Raw genomic sequence first — 18526 nt, 5'->3', positions numbered from 1 at the left:
GGGGATTTGTTATTTCCTGGCCCTTTCACCTCTTTCTAGGCATTTGTATGTTTCCAGGCTTCCAACAGTCTCCTTCAGGCTGTGGAAAATTGTCCTCACAGACCAGGGATTCTTGGCTTTCTGCTGCGGGTCTCTAGCAGCTGAGCTTTGAGGCCCTAGCTTTGGTTGGCCCCTTGCTTCAGCTCTTGCCTCCTAATATCTGCTCGTTTTATTGCCCGGTATGCCTCTGAGGTAGAGCAAGTCAGATCAGATCCTAACTCCCAGGACTGGTTCAGAAGGCCCATCCCCAACCTCTGGATCCAATCGAGGTCCCAGAGATGAAGAAACAAGATTGCCCGAAAAGCAGATTAATACAACACTGGAGACTTCTAAGGATATTCTAGGCTTCTAAGAGAACTTTGGTTCTATTTGTCCTTCCATGAGTTTCTGTATCACAGCTTCAAATGAGCAGATTGATCTCTTTTTTCAATTACATTTTATTGACTATGCTATGACAGTTGTCCTGATTTTTCCCCCTTTGCCCTCCTCCACCCAGCACTCCCTACTCCCTTAGGCAGTCCCCCCACCATTGTCCTCTTTACAGTTCTCTGAGAATGTCAGCTTCGGCTGAGAACCGGTTGACCAGTTGCCTTTACCTGGCTCTGTGTGTATCCTGGGGCAAAGTTTCTCGTCCTCACCTTTGCTCCTAGCTTAATTCCCTTTCAACTGCTTCCATCCTGGAATTCTTCCTCCTCTTCTCACTTGCACCCTCAGCTTCTCATTTCTCCTAAACACTGCTCCAAGGGAAAGTCAAGTACAATGTCTTTTACACTAGGTCACAAGTATCTGCCAAACCTCCATGTTGCACATCTCAGGACAGAGCTTTCAGCTCAGCTATGGGTGAATCTTTTCATCATGTTTTTCCCAACTTCATGGATCTAAAATAGAAACAAGAGAAGGAGGAGGAAGAAGTTTGGGAAGAAATTCTCCCCTACTAAACTCTCTGTATCACTAGCAGTGAGAACCTTGTGAAAACTCCCACGGTTTTGCTTGGTTCTAAGGATGCAGACAGTGAAACCTGTGCCTTCTGGGCCAGGAAGATAGATGCCCAGTTACAAATATCACGTGATAAAAATGCAACGTGAATGGTCAAGCCTGGAGACAGTAGATAAAACGAAAGGGGCCAGCAGAGAGCTGGTTTAAGACTGAGAAAGGAACCCAGAGAATTTTGTTAGCAAAAACACTTGACCCAATAGCTAATAGCAACTAATCATTACTGACTACTTACTTTTTGCCAGACACTCTCTGAAGCCCTTTTCCTGCAGTAATTACAAACACAGATTTCACCCTTGTCAACATCAACACCTTTTAAGGAAGAGGAAACTGTCACAAAAAGATTAAGAAATGTGTTGACCATTGTGGAGCTGGGAATAGGCAGATCCAGCATGCTGACCCACGACGGTCATTGCCAGATGCTGTCTTGCTGCATCTCACTCCTCTCAGCCTCTGTTTAGCAGCTCCAATGCAGTTATGTCCACGTGGCCCTGATGTATATGGTTAGCGGTCCACACTTTGAGAAACATTGGCCGGATATTTGAAACCAGATGAGGCCTGCACTAGAACGAGTCCATTGATGTCTGAAGGGTTTTGCAGAAACACGTGTTTCTCTTACAGCAGCTGCTGCAGTGCACTCAGCAACCTTTCTGGTCCACTCTGTGCTAAATTGCCCCATGGCTCTCCACAGTGTGGCGAGGAGAAATGCCATGGTTGCTAGGCAGCAAACTGGCATAATTGAGCTTACACACATCCTGCTCAATACTAATTTTGAACCATCTCTCTCTCTGCTCTCCTTGGACAACTCTCAGCCTCTCATGAAAGGCAGTGGGCAATGTTTTCTTTTTTCATGTTGAATGACTTCATATTTTAAATGGGAGTTTAAATGAGTGGTCTCTCCCTTTTCATCTGTTACCAATTCTCTTCCTTATATTTTAAATATAGTGTTAAATGTTCTCTACACAAGAGTATAAGTTTATTTCACATCCATGACAACACTTCATAGGTATGTTAAATTAACACTGATCCATAGCTGACCAAAATTGTACATAATATATTTTTTTGGCATTTTGTGACATTGAGATATTGCTACCTCATTTTCTAGCCTACAGAGCTGGTTCTAAATCATTAGCTAACTTGCCCAAGTTCACACAGAGCCAAAATTAAGGCCCTGACTTTCTGACCTAGTGCTTGCTCCATGCCCTTACTCATTTTGCAACCTCTGATTCTTTGAGGAATTTATTTAAACCATGCACTTTATATTCTGACTTGATGAGGATATTTCCACTGTTCACTTTGACAAACATGGAAACTTTCCACCTCAGTTTCTCCATCCTTAAATAGGGAGATTAATATAATCCCAATACTGTGTTTCTAAAAATAAATATAGCTATGACATGAAAACATTAGGAGAGTAGCAACTGGGGAACAACGTCTTTATCTGAGCCTCATAAGTGACTTAAAATCAACATCTAGCCCTGGCTGCTGTGGCTTAGTGGCTAGAGCACTGGCCTGTGAACCAAAAGGTCACTGGTTCAACTCCCTTTCTTTCCCAGTCAGGGCATGTGCAGTCAGGGCACAGGCCTGGGTTATGGGTCAGGTTCCCACTTGGGGGCCTGTGAGAGGCAGCCTATCAATGTTTCATTTGCACATAGATGTTTCTCTACTTCTCTTTCTCTCTCCCTTTCACTCTCTCTAAAAATAAATAAATCAACATCTATAACCATGAAAACAATCAGACACTCCCATGATAAAACAGGCACCACTCCCTCCCACTCAGGGTTGGGGGAGCAATGAAAGGATCTATAAATAAGATGAAGACTTCCTAAGCCAAACTTCTCAAGCAAAGTTTTCCTTTGAATATGCACAAAAGGGTACTATAAAGCCAGAAGCACAAAATACTAATTAAAACTGAGCTCTTGGTTTGGTCTCTCTTAATAAAGAATATGAGAGAGCAGAGAACTGAGAATGATACCACGGCCCAAGAGGGAGCAAGGGTCTGGGGACCACTTCAGCTGAATGGCTGAGAGAAATACTGAAAAAGTACTAAGGTAGCAAGTTATTCTGCCAGCAAAGCCTTCTGCAATTTCTGGAAATCAACCTGCAATAGGAGTAGAGTAATGAGGAGGGAGGCGGGAGTCATGAATCCAAGAATGCAAATCAAGGGGTAAAATATTCAAGGACTTTAGAGTTATGGCAAAAATTAACAAATAGAAGCTACAGCTATATCTGTATTTGTACAAACACACACATGGATATGTACTGCCCTAATCCAGACAGTACTAGGTTACTGGGGAAGGAAAAGTCAAGATTTTAAGCACAGGTTCTAGACCAAAAATAATGGAATTCTCCAGGGGAAGAAATAATGGGGAAAAAAAAGATAGTACCCAAGACCAAATTGGATTTACAAATTAGATTCAAGGCAGACACAATAAATGTTGAAATCTCTGGGCTTCCTTAGGAAAATCATGCTAACACGCAGCAGAACAAATGGCAGAGATCAGAGCAGACACCCATTTCACAAAAGCGCTGAATGTACTGCAGAACGCCAAGTCGGCAGGATGTCCATAGGTCTCACACACTCACGCAGACACATGCATGCTCAAAGTCTTTAACTTTCTAACATCCACTGATTGATGCCATCTTAAAAAGGAACATGGCCTAAAATATTTCCCAAATATATTTGACCATGGAGAAATTCTGTCCATTTGCCCCCAAGTATCTTGAGAATATCCTTGAGAAATGCTGAGAAAAATCTCCTGGAAAGAGGTCACTGAGATCTAGGGACCCTAAAGAGCTCAAGGAAAGCAGAATCAGCTGTTAGATGACCCTTGACATGCATTTTATCAAGAGAGATGGTGATGAAAAGAGAGGAGATCTCAAAGACCCCAAAAGATCAAAACAATTCTTTCTTTCTTTTCATGGCCAAACCTTCCTTGTCAGTTCTTCTCATTGGTATCAAAGATGTCTGCCTTTGGCCCTGGCGTGACCCCTGCGATCCTAGGACACGATCTCAGATGCACGCCAGAGATGAATGTTCTATGGACTTACCTGCATGCAGCAAATTATAATCACAAACTAAGTTAGTGCCAAAGTTTGAAGTAAATAGTAAGGATCATGAACGTCAGGGTAACCCTTTTCAGGCCTTGAAATTTCTCCTTTTAACCCCCCATCTAACTATCAGATTGGGTTTTTCTTCCTTGTTCTGGAGGTAGATGCAGAGTCAGTGGATTGAACAAGTGGCTCCTTTAGACAAACACAGAAACTGCTACTCCCAGCTTAACTGGGTGGAGTTAATTCACTTATCTTTACAAAGGTTAAATTCTCTACACAAAAAGGTCCCCTCCCACTCGTTTAAGCTACTACTGTGAATCATGTATAAAGTGTGTGTCATAGAGGGCCTTGTCCACTGTATGAGAGATTGGGATGGGTTCATTGCCCAACCATGTTTATCACTTAGTAATCTGGCGAAACCACATGGATGTAGCATGACCTTTGCCTGCAAGGAGCTCACCATCAGCAAGGAAGTAACAGACTCGCGATCATATTTTTGGTAATTCAATCTGAAAAGTACTCCTGGAACAATGACTGTAAAATAGAGAAACAAGGTCAGGCTCATGTATTAGAAAATATAACTAAAGGCAGACCAGAGAATGCATTCGTGGGCTTGGAGCAGAGGGCATGGGGAGTAAAACTGAGAAGAAGTTGGACAGAGTTGAGTTCAAGACCTATACTGACATAGGACATGTGATTGTGACAACAGTAAGGAGCTATAGAATTGACAGGAATTGTGACTGGGGGGAAAAGAAAGGAGAGGAATACGTTGGTGATGACCCCCACATTTCTGGCTTGGACTATAAGATAGACAGCAGTGCCGGTGGTTTAAATATGGTGCCCCAAGAAAATGAATATTGCTTGAGCAGGGATGGATGAAGCAAACAAGTTAATATTACTGGCCAACATCAGAGAGATGTCCACAAGGGACATAAATAGAGAAGGAAAGGGTGGGCCTTTGCTCTGGACTTGAAAGTTGAATCTCGAGCTTAGAAGAGCTTGCCCGGGAAGACCTTGAGGGCTGGGCTGGAGTTGAGAGGCAGGTCCCTGAGCCACACTCCCTCTTAAGGAGCTGAAAAAGAGGGCCCTGGATAGGAAGTGGGGATGGAGTGGACAAGGTGGTAGGGAGAAGACAAGGAGAAACTTCTCAGAATCAAAGAAGAGTCAATAGCAAGAGTGAGTTCGTGGTATAAAATGCCAAGAAAAGGGGTCAAGGTAAGGGCTTACTAGTTCCCGATTTAGTCATTGGAGTTTCTTGAACAGAGCACCTGCAGAAGCTGTGAACTCAGCCTGGTTGTGGTGGGTTAAACCCTGAAGAGACGTAGGATGTGATTTTATCAAGCAAGGTGTTAGCGTGTTGTCGTCCTCTTACCTACAAGGCACTGTGAGAGTAAACTCCCAGGTAATGTTGGAACTTTTCAGGCAAAATAGCCTATGCATTCCAAAGTTAAAAATAGTTCAGCTGTTAAATTCTACATAAAAATATTGCTGAATCTATTAAGAAGCAAAATTTTGTAAACATAAAAAACAATACGATCAGATGACTATAATATTGAAAATGAAATTGTCCTCTTCTTTCTCTCCCACCATTTGGACCCAGGCAAATGGCATTCAGCTAATTCAAGGGAAAATTGTGCGTAGTCAAGGTAGAATCTGCAGCATGTTGAGAAGTAAAACAGATATTAAACAGCGTGAGTCCTAGACATAGCAAAGAAAATTATGGGGACAGGGGGATTGGCCATAATTTTACATGTATTTCATGCTGCCCATTTTTGTTGAAAGAAATATACCTAATTAGAATGAGATGTATCTTGACTCACCAAAAACAAAAACAAAAACCACGAGATATCATTTCTCACTTTTACAATTAAAATAATGTCATGTCCTTTATGTTTAATTTCAGATGGCATATTATGTACATGGATAAGTCATCTTTTAACCAAAATGCCTTTGTAATTTATGCAACAAATTTAGATCTAATATGTAAAATAACGGGCACTCGAACTTTCCCGGAGCATTCTTATTAGAATGTTTCTCAATAAGTGATTCTGGATTTTTTGCATGTATAAATAAATTAAGTCAAAATGAATGCTCTTTTCTGATTCTGAGTCATTGGGAAGCAAATGAGTGGTTCTAATGCATTCATTAACTTAAAGCCAGAGCTCAGTAAGTGTGTGCAGTTTTTCTCACTGCAGAGCTAGCACCTTCCATATGACACCAGGGCCACGTGCACAGGTGACATCACTGGAAGACACTGGGGAAAATGCAACTAAAAGTCTCTCCAAAGTTTAAAGAAAAAGACTGTCGTCCTATCTTCATGAAATTAGTGAGAATAAGATGATTTTGACTTTTGAAGAATGGGGCTCTTTCTTAGTTCACTGATGAAGGTCTTACTGGAGGCTAAGGGATTTTTCATTTTGTGTGTACTTTTTAAAAGTAAATTAGTAAGTAAAGCCACTTATATTTTGTGACTTCAGGAATTTAATGGAAAATGTTATCAAAATTTGTTATTGTTCTCTGTCTGACCTAGTCATTCATATATATACACACATACACACACATATATATGTATGTAATGATTTTATTTCTGTCATGGCCAGAACAAAACGAGTCACCAAATTTTCTTTATGCTAAATGTGCAACATGAAAGATAATAAACATAGAAATCTTGATTAAGGTAATTCAAATGCATTCTTTTTAGTGGCATTCGGATCAAATACACGTGGAAAACACTGATGAGGACAAAATGGTTTTCTGTTTCACATTAATGACCCTGAAGCAATTTATTTTCTCGTCACCACAATCCCTGGAATAATAGTCTTGTTTCTAAATATACAAGACTGTTCTGATTCTAAATTGGCTTCCTCTTCTCCACAATGAAAATGATCCTGTGATGTTCAGTAGTAAATGAACGAAAACACAGAAGTGCAAGTCAGAGGCGCTGGAGGGCAAGGAGAGTAGAGAGCCCATTCTGAGTTTGAACCTGATGTTTCACCGCCATTGAAGTACAACCCAGGGTTTATGCCTTATGTGAAAGGAAGGATTAGGTCATAATGCTGCCAAGGTTTCTAGTGCCACCCACTGTTGTGCCCTGACACATTACTTGGGAGATACAGGCACGGGTGTGACTTGTGTAAGGCTAATTTGACAGTTTGTTCAACTGCCTCGGTACAGCAAATTCCGGAAGTTACAGACCAAATATTTTTACTCATTTTCAATTTCGAACCAACAAAGAAAACAAATTAGGCTACTCTATAATTCAAAGTAAAAAAAAAATAGTTTTGAAAATGATTGTTCTTGTGCTTGGCGTTGGAAATGACATTCCCCTTTGTATTGTACTTGCATTATTTATATACATACTAACACTATCTAATACTAAGTAATATTTTTAAAAATCAAACCTAAATTTATTAGAAAACATTGTACCAGGACTTCTGAAACTGAGTTACATCTATATTTACATCATTTTGCCCCAACTCATTATTTTTACTTCTTTCCCAAGACAGCAGTGTAAGTTTTAAAAAATCATTTTAACTTATTTTTATGCTGCAGAAATTAATTTTAAAGGAATACATAATATGATCCAATAACAAAAAAATGCAGTGTCTTCTTCCTTTTCCTCTGACACCTCAGTGTACTGCGCGCCCACATGCCCAGTTTTGCGGGACTCCTCTCGTGCCCTAGCTGTTGGCCTGGTTAGCAGCATTGCCTTTCAATTTGAAGTGCCTCCGTGTGGTCAATAAATTATTCAGCAACCCTATCAATACGCAATTTGCCTAAATTCACCCAATTTCATACGCTAGGTTTTCCACATTCATACAATAGCCACAATTACTCCCTGAATTTTGTAAAGAATAGCATGGATAGGAAAATAACCACAGTCATTTTGCAAATGCAGAATTCATCCCTGTGGTGGCAGGGCCAAATGAACACCTTTTGTGGTTGCGTAAATCTTTCTGGCAAGAAAGTAGCCGTGTAATTAAATAAACCCATATAGCTTAAAAGAAAAACAACTTTGCCTCTAAAAAGCCATTTATTACCTGCTTATTACTCTGCAGCCAGAATCTAATAATTAGGCCTTTTCAGAGATGAGCCGATTACATTACCAAACCCACACTGCTCGCCGAGGTAGGTCACGTGATTTGAATCGATTCTGATGATTCTCTACAAGGAGGAAGACAAATGAAAGATTTTCTTTACAGCATTCTGCTGCTCTTTAGTTACTCAATCTTTTCTAACATATTTAGATGTTTAGAACTTCCACAGTGCCTTGTTTAGTAACTTCTAGAGGAAAAGGGATACAGAGGGTTCATTCAGTGAACAAATACACATTGAGTAGCCCCTGTAAATAAACGCCATGCTAGAGTTACGTTCCCTCCTCTTTTTGAAAGGTTGTGTCTACTTAAGTGAAAGCCGGAGGGCGATCTCAGTTATTGGGTTCACTGTGGGAAGCTAGGACCCTCATGCTTTCGGTTCCCAGGCAAACAGACTGACGAGGACCAAGGGACTTCTGCTCTACAGATTCTGAGTCAGTGGATTCATGTGGGACCCTGGAACCTGGATTTTAATTAGCAACCTCAAGAAATTCATGAACGTTGCGGCTGAGCAAATGGTATCCTGACGGCACATGCACCTTGAACTGTGCTGACTTGGCTCAGCTTTTTTGTGCCGATGCATGGCAGAGCAGAGGTGGCTGGCAGAAAGGCGGAACAAGCAAATAATACATGAATAACATGTGAACTGGGTCATTACTATTTGGAAAAATTAACTAACTCAGCATACTCCACCTTGGAAGCAAACCATGGGAGCCTGCATTTTCAAGGGATAAAAGGAGTTGGTATCCTTTTTAATATTCAGTTACAGTTGTCTCCACCTCACCTCACTATTACTCTCCCCAGCCCTACCCACCCCCACCTCTGAAACTAGTATGGGATGGGTAGTTAGTACGGGGAAACTGGAGCTGTGGCCTTCTGGTAATAAGAAGAGTTGTAGCCTGTGACTCTGAACTTGCAACAGGTCATTTTGCAGCTTAGATTTTGGACAAAGAGGAGTTGTAATCATAATTAGAATAGTTCTTAATGATCTTCTTACAGCAACTGTGTGGGCTGGGACAAAGAATAGAGAATGATTTTCCATGCATAGCATTTCCAAAATGCCATAACTAAGTAAGAGAAACATTTATGTTTTTGTAAAATGCACTGGCTTTCTCAGAATCAGAGAAATCACATTATTTAGAAGGATTCTTCAGGGTCATCTAGTCTAACCCTAATTCTTATCTACCCACCACCAGAGACATGAAATATAGCACATACATTCATAAAGGATTTGATTAAAACCAGACTCTTTGATAATCAAAGCTATCTTTCCAGAGTTATGCTTTTAAAAATCAAGAAAAACAAGTTATTATTAACCATCGTGAATATGAATTATAGACTGAGTCACACTCTATAAAAACTTATTTTTTAAGCAAGTACTTGTTAAGTACTTACCCTACACTAATGCTTTATATGAATCACATTCTTTGATCCTATTGAAGTTGGTACTATTTAGACAGATTAAGAAATTTAGAGATATTAAGTTACTTAGTTGAGATCCCACAACTAACACCAAAATTCCAAAGCAGATCTGTCTCATTCCAAAGCAGAAACAGAAATGCCATAAAAACATCTGGAATGATGGTCTGGATGTGATTTTTTTTAAAAAGTCTGCAATCATCAGACAGCTCATAAATAAGCTGAATGGACTTTTAGAGTGAAACGAACCCAGTTTGAAATCTTCTATGACATGTAGGATCTTGGGCAAAGATCTGAGCCTCTCTTTGTCCCTGTGACCTATGAAATGGGAGTAATAAAATTTCACTGAGTGCTTATTAAGATTATATGTAAGACACCTGGGAGTAGACTATCCAACAAGTCCTTGCCACTCTGGAACAAAAGAGACAGTTCTTTAATGTTGTACACGATTATAAGAAAGTACCACATTCATTTTCGGTCATTGGAATCCAGGGTTAGCACCCCTCAGACTCACTCCCCTAAGCCTGTGGCATGTTGTGGCTGTTGTGCGTGATATGCACAAGTATACATGTTTCGCGTGGCTACACACAGGTACTGTCCATAGCAAGAAAAGACGATGAGTATCAATGCAAGGCATCATTAAAACCTGCAGATCAGAAAGTGTAGAGATAGATATTAGGGGGCAGAAATTTCTAATCCATTCCAACATCCTAAACATTCAATAGCTCCTGTATCTGAGGTCCAAATAAATAAACTGATTTGACTAAACTCATGTTGGAATTGAGTACTAATTCTAGAACAAGAAGGAGCCCTGCAGCTCCTTCTTGCTCTAGATGTGCCTTCCATTTGCATTTTGCTTATAAAGTGTATATATAGGTTTGGCCTTTTTTAATCAAGGATTTTTTAAATACTTTGAGCATTGTATCCTAAGAAAATAACCCACAATAGGTGGGACTTGGGGGAGGTTGGGAGGGCTATATGCATTAAGAAACACTCTAAAGTTTTCTCTTTTTTACCATGGACAGATTTCAAGTAGTCACAAGGACCATCCTCTTCTCTAAGTCTTTGTTCGAGTGCCAAACACAATACCCCAACTCTATCCTTCCCCCCTCCACTTTATTTTTCATGCCATTTGGTAATACACTGCACAGTTGACTTATTTTTGTAATTAATATTAATCATCTCTTCGCAAAGGCAGAAGTTTCAGGAGGGAATACATTTTAGTCTCTTGCTCACTGCTGGAGTCCCACCCCTGAGAACAACCCCAGGAACACAGGAAAGGCTCAATAAGGTTTTTTCAGTGAATGAATGAATGAATGGTCTCCAAGAGTAGGAGACTGGGTTAGTAAATTAGGGCATGATATTTTTTTTCTACTTTCCAGTGGTATTGAATTTAGGAAGCAACTGTAGAAATCTCTAGAATATAGGTACCTGTTAAGTGGATAAAAAACTACTTAAATTCAAGTATGTACTTAGAGGGGAACGAGATAACACTATGTACCAGAAAAAAGAAAAGACTGACAGGGAACGCAGAAAGGGAGTGGGTTTATGCTTTTTGTTTTCTATTTTAAAGTATATTTTGTTTCATTTGAGAACTGCAGTGAAGCATAGAGAAAGGAAAGTGAGTGAGAGTAGGTGAGAAAAAATTATAATCACGAATGTTCTGTCTCCAAGGCTGGATACTGTGGGCCCACATGCTCCGTGCCTGAATTCCCTGCATTTTTATGTAAACGGAAGATGGAACTTTTTAGCCAGGGAATATATCAGGGCTCCATTTTCCTCTTATTTCCAGAAACTTGTAATCTGTGGAATTGGCTCAGGAATTGGCAAGTTAGGAAATTTAATATTAGCAAAATATTCAGTCTTGTTCACATTCCTTCCATCTAGTCATTACAGATCTCCTGAATTCCCTGTCCGTGTTTCCACGTCTGCTTGTCTCACTGCTGTTTCGTTTTTAAACTTTTCTTTTCTCCCTCCGTTTCTGCCATCATCCTCCTACCCCTGTCTTTGTCCCAGTCGCGCGTATTGTCTCGCCCTTGGTGCCTGGTTTGTGTGTGGGTGTTTCCCTGAACGAATACAGCCATGGTGCTACTGAGAAAGCTCCAGGCCAGAGAAATCTGGAGCAGCTGAGGCCTCCTAATCCTGCCCCGCCTCTCCCTGCCTTTTCTGTGTCTCTTGAGCCAGGTGCCTGCACCCTGTGGTTCCCATTGACCTTGGTCCACCACCCCTGGGCTGTTCCCTGTCACTTTCTGCCTCTGCAGAGGCAGTGCCAGCGTTCTCCAGTCTGAAGCCCTTCTGCACTTTGAGGGTTGGCTGCCGCAGAGGGAGGTGCTGCCTGTTCCCTTCTTGGTCTCAAAAACAATCACAGATCTTTATTCTTCACATCGTGTTAAGTTTATTGCTCCTTGTAGTCCTACTAATGCTAGAAGACAAAGTGTGTTCCTAATGCTAATAGTTTAATCCTGAGAATCATGTAATTTTGGAATCAAAAGGAATCGTAAAAGCCACGAAGTGAAAGCCCTGTTACCAGCCCACAGTTGTTGCGACCAACCCACAGTTGTTGAATTGTTGCTAAGTGCTGAGTGCATTGTAGGTGTTTGAGGACTATTTGCTGTCAATAAGTGCCACAAAATTGTTCATTATGGACCAGAAGATAATTACTTTGTGCCATTAACCTATGTTTCTTAAAGAAAAAAAATGTCAACCTCCTTTATTCACATAATTCTATAAAATCCATGAACAATGATGGAGAAGGCTGGGCCTTACTAGGCAGTCAGGGAAATGGAAAAATGGATGTCCATTTTTTATTCTATCAAGCAAGGTTGATGTGAAGACAAAAAGGAAAGTTACTGGTGCGAAAACAAGAAGGAATTGTGGTGAAAGGATGGCTTGTAACTAATTAGATCTTTCACTACCAAGAACTGTTCAATAATGGAAGGGGGTGCCAAGGAAAGCTGAGAAATGATGGTGCTTGTGGTTAACAACGTGCCCTTGGTGTGATTCAGAGAGTGATCAAATTAGGCCTCTCTTGATGGCACAAAACAGAATAAATATGTTAAATGGTTCCTCCTCCAAGAGTCTGGGGAAGGTCAGATTTTTACCGCACTGGAAAATGTGAAATGACTGTACTGAGCAAGTCCCTCGCCCACCTTAACATTGCCAGCATAGCTGCTTTAACGTGGCCCCGGAGATTAGGAGAACCGTAGTCCTGGTGCCTCTGCCTGGACAGCTGAATTTTTCAATGGTAATTGTTTATTGTTGTTTTTCTTTCTTTAAGGCTTGTAAATTTTATAGTTCCCAGTGGTACGTGGTAAACTACAAATATGAACAATATTCTGGAGACATTCGACAGTTACCTCNGTCTGGGGAAGGTCAGATTTTCACCGCACTGGAAAATGTGAAATGACTGTACTGAGCAAGTCCCTCGCCCACCTTAACATCGCCAGCATAGCTGCTTTAACGTGGCCCCGGAGATTAGGAGAACCGTAGTCCTGGTGCCTCTGCCTGGACAGCTGAATTTTTCAATGGTAATTGTTTATTGTTGTTTTTCTTTCTTTAAGGCTTGTAAATTTTATAGTTCCCAGTGGTACGTGGTAAACTACAAATATGAACAATATTCTGGAGACATTCGACAGTTACCTCGGTAAGAAACTGTTATGAGTACAGCTCGGGTTTTCCCATATTTCCCTTGTTGATGAATGCACGTGTGTTAATCTAGTGTCAGGGGGTATTTTACAACATTTAAAAGTAAGACTCATGATGTACTATTTTATTGCACGATGTAATGGATGTATAGTGACAAAATTGGGAGTGATGTATAAATATATTTGTGTCTAATGGTCGAACACAGTCCGTAAAGTGCCCGCATACCACTTTCTGTGAACTGTCCCCTCGATAGCAGATACAGGGGATTACAAAAGTTCCGTTTGGACCAAAATGTTTTTCTGACAATGTTCTGCAGAGAGTGGTCAGATTCGCCACCAGATCCATGTAGTTCCATGCCGGGACATCAAAACTCACTAAAATAAACCACCTCTCCAGAAGTGACAGGTGTTTAAGGAAAGCACATCTCATCAGACTAAAATGATGCAAATAATCCATAAAAAAACATGTACGATAATCAAAAGAGATGTTTTTATTAACCTTTTCCTCAAGTGAAATATTGAGATGATACACATTGCATCTCACTTTTTAATGGACACATGGTTCAGACTCGCGTGTTACTTTCCAAGATTTCCCAGCCCACCCCACCCCCCCTCCAGCCATCTTTCCAGACTTAGACCCTTGAAAGTGCTGCTCTGAGTTTCTGAATGCAGAATTGGAAAAAAGTTGTGCAATAACTCTCTGAGAAGGCAGCGTGTGAGCTCGGGTCTGAAGTCACAGTGGCTGCCACCACTATGATTCTGAGAAAGGGTTCCCAGAGGGAAGAGCGTGGGCAGAGGTCCTCAGGTGGGAGCAAGCATGGTCACCTGAGCAGACTGATGATCAGGGAGGCTGGAGAAGGAAAGAGAGTAGGTGACGTGAAACTATGGAAACTGAGGCAGGGGACCAGTGGGCCCTGGAAAGGAGCCTGGAGTTTGCTCTTAGGCAACAGAAGCCTGTGGGAGTTGTAACGAGGAGTGTGACGGGACCCAGGTCACCTCTTTGCAAAATGACTTGGTCTACTCCCCGGAAAAATGGATTGCAGGGGTGAGAATAGGAGAGAGGAAGACAGAGCGTCAGACACAGAGAGAGAGTAGGGGGCGCGTTTCTATTGGAGTTGCATTACTGTGAAGAGCCAATGTTCTTCCAAAACAGCAGATCTTTTTCAAACAGTGAACACCAACTTTTACCAAATCTCTGAACATTCCACTATATTCAGTTCGCCCTTGATAGATAGACCTCGGCGTCTTCACATTGGGAGGGTCCCATGTTGGGAGGGTCCCACGCTAGGCTTTTGTGAGCAGTTAAACTGCTCTTGGAACGTCTGGACGTTAGCACACGCATTTCATAGGCTCAGTTGAAAAGCAAAACATTTTTCTTTTTACATAAGACTTCCTCTTTCTCAAAATACTTGGGAGAAGTGGTTACAACTTGGAAACTGCATCTGAGCACTTGGAACACTGCATATGAAGTGAGAGTGTAGAAAGCAGTATTAGCTGGCCTTTCAACTAAATGCCTCCCATTCTGTTTAGGTCTTGAAATTGAAATTTCTAGTGGCTTTATCCCTAAACACTGTTTTTCTTTTCTTATATTCATGATGCCTTAAAGACAGGTGTCAGAGGGGAAGAGGGTTGGAGGTTGGGTGAAAAAGGGGAAGTAAGTAAGCAAAGAAAAAAAAAATGAATGGAGACAGACACCAGTATGGTGACGGCCAGAGGGAAAGTGGAGTGAGGGGAGGTAAAGCAGATATCCTCAATGGAGCTGGAAGGAGACTTGACTTGGGGGAGGTGAGCACACCATGCCATACACGAGTGATTTTTAACCAGTGTGCCACAGGAATTTTTAAAGCATGCAATACCCAACTACATAGTCAGGGGCACTGACCCCTTTTCCCTTAGGTCAGGGGTGTCGAACTCATTTTCACCAGGGCCACCTCAGCCTCATGGTTGCCTTTGAAGGGCCGAATGTAATTCTAGGACTGGGTAAGTGTAACTACCCCTTAACTAGAGGCAAGGAGCTCGGTGCCGCTGCCTGGTAGAAACCAGGTGCCGGGCTGGCTAGAACAAGGCGGAGGCCAGATTCAGCCCGAGGGCCTTGTGTTTGTCACCTGTGCCTCAGATTGTCAAATTTAAAAAAGGACAACAGGCAACACGACAGTAGATATGCAATGTGAATGAATCAAAATCAGACCTATTTTTGTCAGATTGGCAAAAATATATTTTTGGTGTGCTGCAGAATTGTGATAATTAATTAATGTATGCCGAGAAATGAAAAAGGTTGAAAATTACTGCACTATACAGATGATATATTATAGAATTGTCATAGAAGATAAGCAAAAAATTCTCATAAGAAGAAATGCAATAGTGACCAAAATATTGCTGAGAATTTTTCCTATTTTAACTAAAGGAAATGGAAGTAGATACCAGGAAGGGGAAGATTAAGACTGCCACAAAATAAGAACCTAATGAACTATACATACAGCTCATTAGACTGTAGAAACTGGGCTACTATCTTACACCATACACAAAAATTAACTTAGAATGAGTTAAGACTTGAATGCAAGACCTAAAACCATAAAACTTCTAGAAGAAAGCATAGGCAATGTTTTTTTCTTTGGATTTGACACAATAGCAAAAATAAGCAAGTGGGACTCTATCAAACTAAAAAGTTCCTGCACAGCAAAGAAAGCTACCGACAAAATGAAAAAGGTAACCTTTGAATGAAAGAAAATATTTGTAAATCATGTATCTGACAAGTGGTTAACAGCCAAAATATACAAAGAACTCATACAAATCGACAGAAGAAAAATTCGGCAACCAATCTAATAAAAACTAGGCAGAGGCTATGAACAGACATGTCTACAAAGACGACATACAGGTGGCCAACAGGTACATGAAAAGATGCTCCACATCACTAATCAACAGGGAGAGTCAGACCAAAACCACAATGACCTATCAGCTCACACCTGTTAGAGTGGCCATAATCGAAAAGAGAAGAAATAACAAGTGCTGGTGAGGATGTGGAGAAGAGGGAAGGTTTATACACTGTTGGTGGGAATGTCACTGGTGCTGTGACTATAGAAGCAAATAAGGAGGTTCCTCAAAACATTAAGAATAGAACTACCATATCAGCCAGCATTTTCACTTCTGGGTATTTACCCAAAGAAAACGAAAACACCAATTGGAAAAAGTCTATACACCCTATGTTCACTGCAGCCATATTTACAATAGTCAAAATACAAAAAACAATCTATTCATGGGTGAAATACTGTTCCTTCATCATAAATGTAAAGAAAAAGAGTGAAATCTTGCCATTTGCACCATCAGGACGGCTCTCAAGGGCATCCTGCTAAGTGAAATAGTCCAAGAAAGACAAAAACCATGTGATCTCACTTATATGTAGAATTTAAAGACAAACAAGCAAAACAAGCTCATCGATACAGAGAATATACATACTGATGCTTCCAGAGGCAGGAGGTGGAGGGAGGCAAACTGGGTGAAGAGGATCAACAGGCAAAAACTTCCAGTTATGAAATAAATGTCATGGGGATGTAACATACAGGGTGGCAACGATGGCTGATAAGGCAGTAGGGCATGTCTGAGAGTGACTAACAGAGTAGACCTTAACAATCCCCATCAAAAGGAAAGAAATCACGGCTATGAATGGTGATAGATGTTTACTAGACTTACTGTGGAGAGCACTTTGCAGTATATACAAGTGTAGAATCATTGTGTCCTACACCTAAAACTAGTACATTATCTGTCAATTACACCTCAATTTAGAAAATATGTATGAAACAAAAAATATGTATGATGCTACTGAGCTCATTAATCCATGGGGTAAAATGCAAAGATATATGACATATTTAAATGTTTTACTACAGCTGGTTTGATATAAAGAAGAAAACTTTATAGAATGTATTTTGTGACTGAAGACCAGATAAAATGTAACCAGTTTGAGTGGGTTGCACTAGAACAGAATTTCTTTTAAATAAAAGAACATTTGCCAAGTGTCGGCAGTGAGCCAGGATAAGCTAGATGCTGTATGTATGGCCTCTCACTTAACACACATAATCCCACAGAGTGGCAACTGTCATCCCTATTGTGGAAAGGGAACTCGGGCCCTGAGAGGGTCAGCAACTTGCCCCTGACTTCACAACTGTAACTGATGGGACACTCAGGCATCCCCACGCCCCTTACATGAGTGAAGGAAGTAATTTGTGTGTAGAGATGAGAAATGAGACCACCTAGAAATGGCAACTAACTTGGGTTTGAACACCAGAGAGTAAGGTCCCTATTGAGCCTTTTTTTTTTCCCTGAACCACAAGGACTCAGAGACCCCACAGTGCCGCTGAGGGAAGAATGTTAAACTCAATGGCTGAGGTGCTTACGTTTTAATGACCTGTAGAAGAGTGAACGGTCATTGCCCAGTGGGCCTGCAGATGTGAGACTGAGTGGTGATGAGGGCCACTTGAAGGCTAGGAGGCTATGCCCTGTGGGCCAGTGGGAATAGGGCTGACTGCAGAAGAAGAGTCCTCTGTAGCCCCCAGGGCTCGGCTATGGTCTGAACACTGTCCCCCATCTAGAGCCTTTCCTTGCGTGGCTGACTTCACTTCTTGTCGCTCTCTCCCTCTGACTGTGCTCCAGCCCCCAGCCTTCCGCTCCTGGACATTCCAACCCGGTCCCTCCCCGGGACAGGTACTGTTGCCATTCACTGTGCCCCAGATGATCTTCCCCCAGATTGTCGCACAGCCAGCTTCTTCTGACTCTCAGCTTATGTGGCCACCTGTGACCACCTTTTCTAAATCTGGACTCTGCCACCCCACCTCCATCATACTTTTTTCTCCTCCCCTCTTTAATTTTCTTCACAACCATTTTCACCCAGGGAAATCGTCTTGTGTGTCTATGCTTAACTATCTATTCTCTACTTCCTTGGAATGCAAGTGCCCTCAGTTTGGGGATTTATTTTCGTGTGTATGGGTGATGTTACTGAGGGTCTTCTGTGTAATAGGTACTATCTGGGCACTCAGTCATTTAGTGGCAAGAAGAATGAACTCCAAGAATTAAGACAGCGCTTAACTTCCATTGAATTTGACCAAGCAAACTCACAGTTGAGAAAAGCCAGCAATGAAAAGGCATGAGCCCATTCACTCACCCCCCACCTCCATGGCGTGATCTCAAATGACACTCACTGGCCTGCACTTTTTTTATGAGCATAAGGTCAGCAAGAACATGGTTAGGGACTGATGGCGTCGGCCAAGGGTTACCCTCTGGAATACCTTCAGC

General features: G+C 41.4%; 1 protein-coding gene across 4 annotated transcripts in view; it reads left to right on the top strand.

Moving 5' to 3' along the window:
• DOCK10 (dedicator of cytokinesis 10) overlaps nt 1-18526 on the top strand; it is a 225740-nt gene that overhangs the window by 117407 nt on the left and 89807 nt on the right. For 3 of the 4 annotated variants that reach the window (XM_037029381.1, XM_037029380.1, XM_037029379.1), the window contains exon 1: nt 13109-13242. In XM_037029381.1, coding sequence (XP_036885276.1) covers nt 13124-13242 — 119 coding nt within the window. In that variant the 5' untranslated portion in view covers nt 13109-13123. Of the gene's footprint in view, nt 1-13108; nt 13243-18526 lie in introns of those variants that run through there. The other variant, XM_037029382.1, reaches the window with a different exon arrangement.

Source organism: Sturnira hondurensis, unplaced genomic scaffold, assembly GCF_014824575.4.
Source record: "Sturnira hondurensis isolate 20B ecotype Veracruz unplaced genomic scaffold, ASM1482457v3 Scaffold0020237, whole genome shotgun sequence".
NCBI classification, from domain to species: Eukaryota; Metazoa; Chordata; class Mammalia; order Chiroptera; family Phyllostomidae; genus Sturnira; species Sturnira hondurensis.
Note: the sequence above shows the minus strand (reverse complement) of the source record. Positions and strands in the feature narration are given on the sequence as shown.